The sequence below is a fragment of the Panthera leo genome, chromosome C2 (genome assembly GCF_018350215.1).
Source record: "Panthera leo isolate Ple1 chromosome C2, P.leo_Ple1_pat1.1, whole genome shotgun sequence".
Taxonomy (NCBI): domain Eukaryota; kingdom Metazoa; phylum Chordata; class Mammalia; order Carnivora; family Felidae; genus Panthera; species Panthera leo.
In genome coordinates this window covers 69835105-69848592 of record NC_056687.1, presented here as the reverse complement: position 1 = coordinate 69848592, position 13488 = coordinate 69835105, and the positions used below count along the sequence as shown (strand labels likewise).

Here is a 13488-nt window from a genome sequence, read left to right as displayed (position 1 = left end):
CATTGTAAAAAAGTAAAATATGATCAAATTGTAGGTATTGCTCATCTAAGCTTTTGAGGGAGGGTCTTGCCTTTGCTTTTCTTTCTCCTTGTGGTTGCTCTATTTTTATGCTCTTACTATTTTTTTATTTTTTAAAAGTCCCAAGTTAGTGATGGTGACAAAGGAAGAAAGTGAATTGAAAGAAAGATAGTGAACGAAAAACCAACCTTAAAGGCAGGAATGGCTTGCGTGCAATTTATTTGGAGGCAGAGCTGACACAAGAAACCAACAGGCAAGGTAAGAGCCCACAGATGCCCCCGCTAGTTCGCGGGGAAAGTGTGGTGGAGACTGAGCCTCACGCTGACCTGCTCACCGGCTCAGAGCCGGAGAAGACCCTTCTCCGGCTCTGACCCGGGCTCACAGCTCTCTTACCTTGAGGAGCAACTGGTATTTTGTGATTCTCTGAATGGGCTTGATAAGGAAGTCACTAAGTGTCAGCCTTTGATTTATCTCCTGTTTCACCTCCTGGAACGCGAGGGAGATATGTTAGGGGAAAAAAGAGCCAAAGAACTGGGGTCCTGGGGATTAGGGTTCGAGGTGACACAGACAGGACTTCGCTTTTGCCAATAAAGTTTTAGAATCCTCAACCCACATGAGAGGTGGAGTTGCCCACACAACTGCCAATGTGTTATTAACAACACGCAGCACACATTGCCACACCATTCTGCACGTCTAGCACTTTCCCAGCCTGTGTCCTCACCCTAGCCCTGGGGACAGGCTGGGATGGGTATTCTGTTCTCTCTGCTGCTCCAGGGCCCACATCAGGAATGAAGGGCTTCTCCTGGGACATAGGCCTCACGGGCTGGGCCCTCAATGCAGATCTGCAAACACTCAGCTGAGAGCTCTTTCCAAGGGACAGCCTTGCCTCTCCTCCAGCAAAATAAGCATTTCCAGGTTGGGGCAAAACAAACACTTTATGGTGCTTGACAGAACCTCTGGGAATGAGAGCAGAGAGCATGGGGTGACTTGGAGCATGGGGACAAGGAGGAGGGGCCTCCAGGGACTGGCAGGAAGTGTGTGGGCACGGTCTGAGCTGGGGTCACCAAAGGGGGACGGAGCTTCTGAAGCAGTCTCTGGCTGACAGTCATTCCGCAGACAGAGGCTTCTGAGAGCTGTCCACACCCTGGGTGCCTCAGCTCCTCTCGAGGAAAGGTGGTCATCGGGAATCTAGCTAATCTGACAGCCCCGTCGAGCCAGCTCTCCCTGTCCCGAAGGGGTCACGGCACTGGATGGGGGGGTCTGGGGATAGATAAGGCTGGCATTTCTGAATGTGGCTGCCTTGGCCTGACTTTCTTCCCCCACCCGGCCCAGCAAAGCCTGAGCAGCTTACTTCAAAGTAAGCGTCGTACTCCGCGACGATGTACTCTGAGCGCGGCTTGTTCTGGCAGTACCACACGTAGATGTGCAGCTTCCGCTCCTGCAGAGGCAGGGAAGAAGGCACTCAGGCACCCTGCACCTCGGGCTCCCAGGGTGCTGGTCTGCTCACCCTGAGAACAACACACACGCTCCACACTTCGGGGACACGCCAAGGCAGTTAAATATTGACGGTAGGAGAGTACGTGCGCTAGGCAAGAGCCCATCTTTCAAATTGCCAAGGAGGTTACAAAAAAGGCAACAACTCAGAGAGGGACAGGAGGGAAGGCAAGTCGAGGAAGAGCAGGAGAGAGAAGGAATTTTCAGAGGCAAGCACAGGAGCAGGTGGGGGTTGGGGGGGTGAGGAGGGTGGGTGGAGGGGGTGGGCAGAGAGGGGGAAAGAAGAACTCACGTGTTTGATGAAGAGCTGTGCCAGCCTGTCTTGCTCCTGGATACATTTTTCCAGTTCAGCCAGGAAAAAACTAAAAGGAGGGAAGGGGTAAGGGAAGGAAGCCACGTCCTTCAGAACTGCATTATTTCTCGGTGAGGAGATAAACAACACCAGAGGCTCCCCAAACCCTACCCTACCCCTAAGGCCAGATGCAGGGGGAGGGTGGGAGGGTCCTGGATTCCTAGGACGTCCCCTGGTCCTGGTCCTCAGGACAACATAGCACTTACTCCTTATGCCAGTCGTAAATCTGGTGAATATTTCCAAACACGATTTTATCCTTTCCTCGCATGTCCTCAGGGACACCCTTTTCTTCTATTCTCTTCATGAAGCCCTGTAGGGCAGAGGCAGCGGTCAGCAGGGTGTTTTCAGGAGACAGCTTTCTTGACAAGCCCCATACCGCAGCCCCGCGTAAGTGCCCACTCTCTGTGGTTTCTCAGTGTGCAGCCAGGACTTTACCCCGTGCAGAGTGACAGACACAACTCTGACGGAGCTCTGGGTCCCTTTTGTTGTCTCCAACCCCTTAAGAGAAAGTCTTTCTCACCCAAGTATCTAAATGCCCCTAAAGTAAATCCCTGAGGAGAGAGAGCTGTTTTATATACTACCAAGTTGACTCCTAACTGTGGACTTGTCCAAGGTCTTGTCTTACGCGTGGACTTTTGCTTGTCCTCTCGGTAGCCAAAACATCCTTCTTAAAATCTAAGGAGACTCTAAGCCTCAAGCTCTCACTAGGAGTGTCCTGCTTAGTGCCCATGGGGACCGGTAGTTCTGAAGAATATATGTCCACATGGTTAAATGCCAAAGAACTCTTAAGTTAGAAAGTTGGTCACCAAAAACAAGGTGAAAGGACTCAACTCTAACCAAGAGGCTCCCATAAATGCTGCAACATCTGGGACCCCATCTCTCTCTGAATGTCTCATGATATTTCAAAGAGAAAAGGAAAAACACCCTACATAGTTCATTTGATCTATTATCATTTTTCGTTTAATTTCTGCAAATACCCAGAGAGAGTAAACAACACTAAGTTAAAAACATGTAACCTTCAAGTTACAAACCCCTCGGCCCAGGTAGGGTCCAAAATGCCCCTGGTTGGGTGACCGCAGACCCACCCCAAGCCACATACTCACCTCCACCACAATCCCCAGATCTTTGACATAGTCTTTTTCTGTCTGTACCAGCTCATTCAAGACAAACCTGAGCAGGAGATTAAGAACAATGAGGGCCCTCTTCACTGTGAAGCAAGAAACCTTCGCACAAAAGTTGACAGGAAAGTTACTTTGGCACCTTTATGAGAAGACCACCCCAAACCTCACACTTGGGAGCCCTTGGAAGGCGCTTACTGTTGCTCTCCCTGTGACAGGGTCCTGCTGAAGAGGGGAGGGCACCGAGCTGAGAGGGGCTTTCCCAGGTGGCACACAATAGCCAGAGGGACACCAATGCTCAGGACTCCTCATTTTCCTTCCCGTTCTTTTTAAAAATGTATTTATTTATTTTGAGGGGGGAGGGGCAGGGAAAGAGGGAGAGAGAGAATCCCAAGCAGGCTCTGCACTGTCAGCACAGAGCCCAACACGGGGCTCTATCCCACAAACAGGGAGATGGTGACCTGAGCTGAAATCAAGAGTCAGATGCTCAACTGACTGAGCCATCCAGGTGCCACCTGCCCCCCTTTTTTTCTGTTCTTAATGGTTTTTCCTCCCTCACCTATAACTGAACAGTCGAGTTGACACAAGACAGGAGGAATAACAGGCACTTGGGCAAAACTGAGTTATGAAAGCTTTGTGGCTAAGGAATCAATGTGAGGCTTTTCTTCCTTTCTTTCAACTCCATTCTTTGCTTATCAAGAGGAGAAAGACATTTGCTTGATAAACAACCTTTGAGGCCTCAGAGATACCAATACCAAATGAGGCTTCTGAGATATAGAAGTTACAATTACTCAGAGAGGTGTCCCTGGTAACTGGCCTGCAAAACCCCCAGTCAAGGCCAGAAAGATGGACTGCCGACACCTCATAATCACAACTTTCCATGCAGCAGCCTCCCCTCACCCACCAGATGGGGGGGTTAACCACTACAAGGACACTTGCTTTCGTGGTTTCTTTCTTGTTAATGATTTCCTCCTCTTGGAGCATTTACTTTGTGCTAGTGCTTTATCTAGGTTTTCTCATGCTTATATCAAGGTAGGTACTATAAGCCCCATTTCATATGGATGAAAATTACTGAGGCCATATTACCCATGGTGACAAAGTCTGTACCAGAGTTGGGATTTGAACCTATTGTACCAGAGTCCAAAGACTCTGCTCTTTCATTGTCACCTGCTGCCTGGCAAACTATTCAGACTGGCTCTCTGGAGTCCCCAAGGCCTCAAAACCAAGCCCTTCTCTTTCTTTCTGTCCAGAGAGTAAAGAGCTGGACATAAAACACTCAGGGCCATGTACTGGAGCAGGCCAGGCTAGGTGCTGTGCAGCTTACTGGAGTCTGACTCGTCCTAGCGAAGTTTGAAAGAGTTTCACCTGGAGCCACACAACTGCATTTTGGGCCCAAATGGCAGAAGGAAAAAGTTCTGAGATGTCCAGAGGGGACCCCCGGCATAAGGGTTATAACTGTTCTGAACCCAGGAAGCAATTCATCTGAAATTCTTGGTCTATACCACACAGAAAAGCCAACGAATCCCCAGGTCTGGGCCTCAGGGTGACAGGGAGAAAGCAAAAGGAACATGCACTTCTTTATCAGCATGTCCAGTACTTCCAACCAGTTTCCTCTCTCTAACACACACAATCCACAATCATGCGTTATAGGCCACAGGAAGGAACCGGCAAGGCCAAATAAAAGCATTTAAATATATCTTTAGCATGGCCCATGTTACTGCTTGGAAGAAAGTGGTAAAAGAAAACCCACAGGAAAGTGGGAGTTGGAATTTGGGGTTGGGAGGGCCCTCTGGAGATGAAGTCCAGCTCTCTGTCCCCAGGGGATATTTTTATCCTATGCTATCTGCTGACAGATTGAGGGCTGTCTTCGGCTTTCCAGCCTCGAGGGAAGGAAAGGGGACTGATTAAATTGGGTGCTGCTAGTGGACCTGGCATCACTTCCCTTGAAGGGCTGATGAAATACTTGGGGAGATAATGACACATTACCAGACAGTCTGAAGAGGTACATAAAAGATTTAAGTTACAGGCATCACAAGACCATGCATGATCAATTGCCAAAAAAACTGAACTGATGATCATGCAATTTTAGAAAATGTTCAGTTCTTATTAGTAAGGATTCTTTACGAGGTAAATATTATCCTTTGGTCCAACAAAACTTCTACCAGCTACAGCTCAGACCTCCTTCTAACCTCTGTGTTTCACAATGGTGGGGAAGAGCTGGTCTTGCACAGAAAATCTCTTAGAACCTTTGCACTGGCTGTTGCCTCAGCCAAGAACACTTTTCCTCCATGGCTAATGGCTAATTCCTTACCTCCTTTTGATCTTCGTGCAAATGTCAGAACCATCTAAAAGTGCAGCATGGCCCCAACCATGTTCTGAATCTCCCTCACTACTTTTTCTTTTCCCAGCTTCTAATATATTAAATAATTTATTTTTATTCTGCTTATTGTATTATTTCTCCCTTTATGGTACAAACTTGCCGTGAGAGCAAGGACTTTTCTTTTGTTGTTATTGTTTATTTTATTCACTGATATATCCTATGCCTTAGTGCATAATAGGCATTCAACACCTATTTTTTTTAGTTTTTAATTTTAGAGGGGCTCAGTCCCATGACCCTGGGATGATGACCTGAGCCGAAATCAAGAGTCAGATGCTAAACCAACCAAGCCACCCAGGTGCCCTCAACACCTATTATGGAATGAATGGGTGACTAAAACTTTAGGACAATCAAGTCCACTTTCAGCCTTTTTTCTTCTCCTTTTGTTTTCATCTTTTCTCCATGGAGCTCCCATTTAACCCTTCAATGTCTGTATTGAGTCTCCATTCTCTGTACCTGCCTGCCCGACCCAGCCTCTAGCCTCACACAGCCTTCACAATTAGACACCTATATATCCTCTCTTTCATTGTGGCCATAAGTTACAGCAAGAGCAATGAGATACTCTAATAGTTGGATTTTCAGGATAGCTCAGGATGTGGAGAGCTGTAGATTCACGCAAGAGAATAAGAAGAGGGAGAAGAAATGGGTAAAGTGAGTTAAAGAGGCAACAGACTTTTGCCTGTTGGAGCAAAATCAGATAATATCACATCTGGAAGCAGGGCAATGGCTTCCATGACTGCTCGTGGGCCCTTCCAACTGAAGTGACAAGAGCAGTGACAGGCTTTGCCAAGGACCACCTGCTACCCCAAAGTTCTCCTCCCTGACCTGAGTTTTACTTTGGCTTGGCAAAGGACTGGAACATTGGCTCCAGCTCTCATCTATGTAAAAACAACCCTAGAAGTGAAAGAGAACCAGCTTTGTGCAAGTCCTAGGAAATTTCCATTTGCAGATGGTATTTTTCTATCTCTATTCCATTCTTGAGGTTCCCCTGAGTACCCATAAAGTTGAGGGGTAAATATGGAACTGAAGAGACACTTGCTCAGCTCCACTGTGAGGTGACAGCCCTGCTCTGAGGCCAGGCCTTGGCTATGACATTTCTACTTCAGTTTCCTAGGAAAGAAAGTTATAAATGTTCACTTGGCCTGTTTCCAGGCAACAGAAGGACCTGGCCTCACTCACTTTTGCTAATCCTCATGTCTGTGACCAGGTTAAAGGGATGAGGAGTCTGAGGGAGAAAACAGACTAATTAGCAACAGGGAGGGACCAGTTCTCTGTGCTTACTATCTCACACACACCAGGCAATGTCCAAGGCTCATGAAGCTCTGCTTCCAACATGGAGTCAAACCCTAAATAAGAAAACTAAAGTTTTTGAGGAACTGTGGTTTTGCATTCATGGTATCCGATATCTTCTTGATCAGCCCAAGTAATAGAAGATTGACTTCACATCAGGGCGGATCACTCAAACCTTGCATAATATATGGGTTTTTGTGAAATGGACTGCAATGTGAATTGTATTTGCGCCCCCCCCCCCCCAAACTATTAAAAAAAGTGAAAAGATTCTCTTGGAGCTAAGTCCACAAATGGATGCAAAACTAAACTTTTAGAGAAGGAGTGGAGCTAGGCCCTGTCTGGCTGGCACAATGGCTCCCTTTTCCTATATACTATGTCCCTTCATTTTGAGAAATGTTTCCTCAGATGAAATTCTTCCAACTTTCTGCCATGGATTCTCTAATATGGGAGCATAGTAATAGTCCCAGAGTTTCCTAAACTTTGTTGATTTCCTTTTATCAGTATGTTTTAAATTTCTAACAGACCTTGGTTATAACCACACTTGGTCAGCCATAGCTGCTATCTCCCAGAAAATACCTCAGCCTAAAATTCTTAAAGTCGGTGCCACTACAGTGCCTTGTTCACAATGCTACACTGCACAGATCTAGGTCACCTTTACTTAGAATGAATGATATCAATGGAAACATAGTGTAATTCTCCCCCAAATTTCTCCGACCTTAGCTCATTGTTCACCATACACATGTGCACCAGGATAGAATCTGGAGGAGTCACTTACATCCTGCCCCTCAGGGCCTTGGCTTTCTGTTCTTCTTCCAGGTTTCTAGGAGGTGTGGGTGGGGTCATTCCCTCATTCAGGCAGCCTACAGGGTCTTTCAGGCTTCCCCGGTATGAGCCTCCTTCTAGACTCTGGAAAGAGGAGAAAAATAGCCTTAGAGAACTGTACATTGAAAAGTCATCTGGAAGTCCTCGTGTCCCCCTTCAGCCTAGCAGCAGCTGAGTTGGTCGGTCAGTGGCCAAGGCTGTGTTCACTGAATGTCAGTGAGGTACCAGGAGGTACCTGGAGGTACTCTCTTCTTCCAGCAGCAGACAGCCCAGAACTGCCGCCTTCTTGGGCAATCAGGAGGAACTTGGCGTCACGGGCTACCAATTTCCTGCCATAATGAAAATTGTCAAAAGTGACATCTCTGGGTAAGAGCGCCAGAGGTAATGCTAATCAGTTGTAGAACCATCAATTGATGGTCCTTATCCAATTGATAAGGAGAGGGGAGTCATAGGAGAGCTAGTTGGCTAAATCCACGTGTGTTAAATTAGCTACATTTTCCCCCCAAGAGCCGATGAGATGTAGACAAGAAGAGAGCAATAGATTTAGCCTTTCCTAAAAATATCTTTGCTAAGGTTATTTACCAAGGGTTTTCTTTCATTTATGAATCCCTTTCTTTTAATTAAGGTGCTGCAGTCCTGAGAAACAAAGTAAAGGGATTACTACAGTTCTCTAGCAAGAGTTAAGGGCAAAGGATTCTAACCCCAGATCTCCTAGTCACTGGACGATCTTGAGTGAGACAGCTACAGTTATCCCATGTATGCTTTAGTTTTTTTCAATTTTCAGATCAGATCTCTCCTTTCTACAGACTTCTACGGAATAGACAGAGATAAAAGTTGTAGATCCCTTGAAAAATTAAAAATGTTCACCCTCGTCCTTGGATGGAACTGTTAACAAGAAGGATACTCAAAAATGGGGCCGATCTTAGCATTTTTACAGGTGTCCTTGAAGAAAGATCACACAGTGACGCTTAGCACTTCATTATGGAAACTGGCAGAAGCAATGTGGATAAACAGTAAGACTGGAGATGAAGGTCAAGGTGAGCAACTCCAAAACAAATGTGGGAGTCTAGTCCAAACTATCCATACAAGGGGCCTATTTACAACAGCCTCTGAGGCTCAAAGGGAAGGCTTCACTTTGGTAGTCTTTGAAAACATCAGCCCTAAGGTTAAAATCACAAAAATCAAAAAGTGTCCAAAAAGGTAGGAGAAACAAAAGGCTTCAGCATGGTCTTAAACAACCTGTACTTAGAGTATCTGTCCAAATTCTCCCAGCTGCTCTATTTCAAGATAGGCCAAAGAAAAGTAGGAGAAGTCCAGGGGAATGAAACAAAAAGCAAATGAGGTGCCCAATGGGCCAGTCATTATATGAGAACAGGTGGGGAATATTAAGACTTAAAGCTGAAATTTTTAAATATTTATTTTTATTTTTGAGAGAGAGAGAGCATATGTGTGAGCAGAAGAAGAGGGAGAGAGAGGAGCAGAAGAGGAGTAGAGAGAGGGAGAGAGAGAATCCCAAGCAGACTCTGTGGTGTAAGTGCAGAGCCCAACGTGGGGCTCTATCTCATGACCTGAGCTGAAATCAAGAGTCGGACGCTTAACTGACTGAGCCACCCAGGTGCCCCTAAAGGTGAAAATTTTAAAGCTGAGAAGAGACGTCAACCTTCTTGCCCCTCACCCCACCCCGAAACCAACAAAGTGTACCAAGGGCCAAGCATGAATTTGTTAACAACAGTAGAAACCAGAATTAAGAAGATAGTGTCTTCAAGTTTGAGAGAGAGAGAGAGTTTCTTTTAACTTGACAAGTTATTTTATAGGACAAGTAATCAACCATGGAAGTTATCCCTAGAAGCAGCATAGGCTAAAAATACAGAAAGGTCAAGGAGAGTTTAGAAAAATTTATAGATTCAGGATCTGTAACCAGTTATTAAGGAAATGAGAATGTCTGGTGCTGAGGTCTGACAAACCAGTGGACAGGCAGGCTTTTCGAGACATGTGACATGTCTGCTGGTGGCATCACCAGAGACAGGCTCCCCAGGCAGATGGACCCAGCTGGTGATTGATCTGATTACATGCCTTTTACTTCCCCTCCTCCTTGGCCCATTGTCCTATTACAACCTTTGTTCTGCAGCCTGTTGGCTGGCAGGATGCTGACTGCAAGGCCCGGGGAGACAGGCTTCCATCTCTGCCTGCAAGGTTCTCCTGTGCAACATCCCGCTTAGTGTGGGCCATTTTCAACCTTGTGGAATGAAGGACATCTGTGGAGTCCAAAGTGTCACATGGGGAAATATGTTCCATATCCTCCTGCCTGACCTGTTCTATGAGCAAAGAAGCCCAAATTATCTCTGGGGAAAGTCTCTCTGCGAGAGGGTGAGCAGAGCAGAGGCAGTGAGAAAGGAAGAGAGAAATAAAGGGTCTGGCCAAGCTGTAGTCTGGGTAATCTGCCTCAAATAATGGTGTTAGCTATCAGTGCTTATAATTCAAATACGATTCCCTCTGAGACCTGGCTACCTGTGCTACAGTGGGGATCCTGGGTCCCAGGCAAGGGCAGCTGGGGGCGACCTGCAAGTGCTTGTGCTGCTTCTGGGGGGAAGCAGGCACAGGTCTGATGAGTAGTGGGCTGTGTAGCCACAGGGAAGACTTCTGCCTTGTCTGGGGCTCAGCCCACAACAGTCTCAGGAGGCAAAGGAGAAAGTATACAAGGAAGAGAACAACAGAAGTTCCTCTAGCTGGTCCAAGGTCAGGGAACAGAAATGCAAATAGGATTCAAAGCAGTAGATTAAGAAGAGAGGAGAGCTGTCACCACAATAAAAATGAACACATTTCCTGTCTGCTGGATCGTGGATCACACACCCATAAAACCCCCCTCGTCTGGGCTCCTCTAAGCACCCTTTACACATCCCCTGCACAGCATTCATTACACAGAACTGCAATTGATCATTTGTTTGTACTCAAATAAATATTTATTGAACAGCTACTACATGCTGAATATTTGCCAAGTAACTGCAGAAATGAAAATGAATAAGATTTGGCTTCCTACCTTACCTATCCTGGGTGCTGTTCTAGATGGAAAAGGTATCAAGGAGGATGAAAAGGGGGGTGGGCAGCTCTATGGTGGGGTGGAGAGGGAAGGGAAAGGCTTAATGGAAGAGGCAATGCTTGAAGTGAGTATTGAGAAATAAATACACTGATGGGAGAGCATCCCAGGTGGGAGCAGCACTCTGAGTAAAGGATCAAGCTGTGAACCTTCCCAGGGCAGCCTGGGAAGCTGGAAGCAGCCTGACACAGATGGGATATGGGGTATGAAAGGGCGAGATGTGGGGGCTGGTGGCAAGTGATTGTGTGTTGTGTGAGTTGGGGTGAGTGAGTGCTAGGGAAGGAAGAGGTAAAGGGTGAGGTAGATAACCCTGGGGAAGTGCACAGGGATAAATCATATGTGTAAAGCCTTATGTGTAGCATTAATAAGTAGAGACTGTACTTTCTAAAATGAATGAAAAAAGGGTTTTTAATTTTTTTTAAATGTTTATTCAAACAATTTTGAGAGAAGAGAGAGAGTGTGAGCGGGGAGGGGCAGAGAGAGAGGGAGACAGAGGATCCCAAGCAGGCTCTGTGCTGACAGCACAGAGCCCAGTGCAGGACCGGAACCTAGGAACTGTGAAATCATGACCTAAGCCGAAGTCAAGAGTCTGATGCTTAACAGATTGAGCCACCCAGGCGCTCCAGGAAGATCACTCTTAATATTCCTAAGGGCTTTTCATCTCTTGGGAAAATGTCCCTGATATGACAGTAAGGCAAAAAAGGATTTTTCTGTATTCTGATTAACTACATTATTTTTCAAAGGGTCTAGGAGAAAATGTATCAATATTTAGCACTGAATATGTCTAGATGATAATTATCAGAGATATAATTTGTGTTTATATTCTTGTTATTATTCCAATTTTTCCTGAATAAGCATATTCTTATTTTATTAGTAAAAAAAAAAAGAACTATTAAAAAGTTCTTTTAAAAAAAGAAAGAAAATCTGTCTGATAGTCATGTAGACAGATGTCATACTGAAATCAGGGAGGAAATGTTCTAACAGTCCAGGCAGGAGAGCATTGTGAGCACTAACCCTAGACTGTGAGCTTCATTATGGAAGATTCTATGCTTGATCTCAGAGCTGGCACACAGTAGGACTCTGAGAATTTATTGAATGTACTGTGGGAATCTGGGGGAGTGATCAAAGGTCATCTGATAAAATAGGAAAAGGGTGCTGGTCCAGCACCCGGCAGCACACCAACCTCTTATCTGCCCCACCCTTTTCTAAAAATTTGTATGACATTCTCTGGACAAAAAGTATTAGATCATAGTCATTTCCAGACAAATTAAGGGTGGGGATGGGGAAGATAACTGTATAGTAGAAAACTGAAGTCTGGACTTTTCAGGCAAATGACATTTCAGGTTTGTGACTGCCTTAAAATTTTTTTTGGTGGAAATTGAAACTTTTCCATCGAGGGATGCCAGAGGAACCCAGTTCCTGAAAACACACACCTCCACCATGGGTGTGATGCAGCCATTATTTCCTCTTCTCTGGGCTCTGAACTTGGCTAACTAGATTGCCACTGAGAAAGCAGGCTGATTCACCTAATAGAGGGCAAAGCACACACACAGATGCGGCCTGGCCCTAGACATGTTTCTCGGCCCACATGGCTGGCCTTGGGAGGTGAATGCTATCAAAGTAGAAGAATCAGAGGGCAGGAAGTCTTGCGGAAGCAGGTAGACACATTCTAGGATGCCAGGCTACCAGGCAGACTGAACAGGAGCTCAATCCCGGGCAGCCCCTCCCCCAAAGGCAGGGGATTATCAGTCAAGGGGCCATTGGTACCTTCCCAAGCCCAATAAACTATTGTGACATGCCACCTGAGGACAAGGGCTCAGGGAGGAGTCTTGATCTTTCATCTCAGGCAGGTTGTGAAATCCTGCGGCTGTTTAGAGACCCAAGTTCAAAGACACATTTTCACATGGCCAGGAAGCTCTTGTTCCTCAAGCTTGAGGGATAAAACCAAGTCATATAGATTGTTAAGCTATCACCCTGCAACTTTCATCCAACCAGCAATCTATTGGCTGACACATTCTATGTTCCCATGACTCGAACAGGGCTGTGGGAGATAAGGGATGACACTGTTCCCTTTCCCTGCCATTCAAAGTACAGATGAGGTGGCTAAGAGCTAACATTTGTAGGATGCTTACTTATCATTTTACAAAGCGCATTCACACCTACTCAATCATCATGGTATCTCTTTTGAGCTAAGATTCAGGTGGACAGAATCCTCACTGCTGATAAAGGAGATAAAGAGAGGCCCCAGTAGACTAAGTAACTTGCCCAAGGCTACACAGTAAAGTAGCAGAGGCAGGACTACCAGCTAGATCTCTGATTCCTTACACACCCACCACTGCCACCACCAGTCCACACATCTAGGAAAAGCTTTATTAAAAATCACACAGGGAGGGGCACCTGGCTGGCTCAGTCAGTAGAGCATGTATGTGACTCTTGGTCTCAGGGTCGTCAGTTTGAGCCCTATGTTGGGGGTATAGGTTACTTAAAAAAGTAAAAACAAAGATCACACAGGGAAAGAAGGGGGGAGTCCTTGTACCTGGCTTGAAGTTAGAGACAATACCTTAATACAAAATGTGGAAAAAAATGTGTTAGCTCTATTTGGGGAGAGGTGGGTGGGCATCTTCTGCTGGTAAATAAAAGCAGTGATTAAAGACCAGGGCTGGCAGAGAAGAACTCCAGTGTCCGTTAAGGTCCAGAGGGACTTGCCAAAGGAGGTTGTGGGGGAGCTTCAAGGGCTTTATCTGCATTGCAGGTGAGCTAGAGGACACCTACCCTTGCTTCCTACCAGCCGCTCAGCGGAGATGGTACCTTTGGGGCAGCCGCCTCAGTGCAGCCATGACCATGTGACCACAAAGCACCAAGGACGGCTCTGGGACTCAGAGACACAAGGGATCTCAGGACTTTTGGGTGGAGCAGAGTTTGG

At 46.2% G+C, this 13488-nt stretch overlaps 1 protein-coding gene across 12 annotated transcripts in view; it reads right to left on the bottom strand.

Moving 5' to 3' along the window:
• KALRN (kalirin RhoGEF kinase) overlaps positions 1–13488 on the bottom strand; it is a 598446-nt gene that overhangs the window by 50342 nt on the left and 534616 nt on the right. For all 12 annotated transcript variants that reach the window (XM_042954425.1, XM_042954412.1, XM_042954414.1 and 9 more), the window contains 6 exons: positions 7425–7555; positions 2968–3034; positions 2071–2174; positions 1805–1874; positions 1370–1456; positions 412–504 (listed from right to left, as the gene is read on the bottom strand). In XM_042954425.1, coding sequence (XP_042810359.1) covers positions 412–504; positions 1370–1456; positions 1805–1874; positions 2071–2174; positions 2968–3034; positions 7425–7555 — 552 coding nt within the window. The remainder of the gene's footprint in view (positions 1–411; positions 505–1369; positions 1457–1804; positions 1875–2070; positions 2175–2967; positions 3035–7424; positions 7556–13488) is intronic.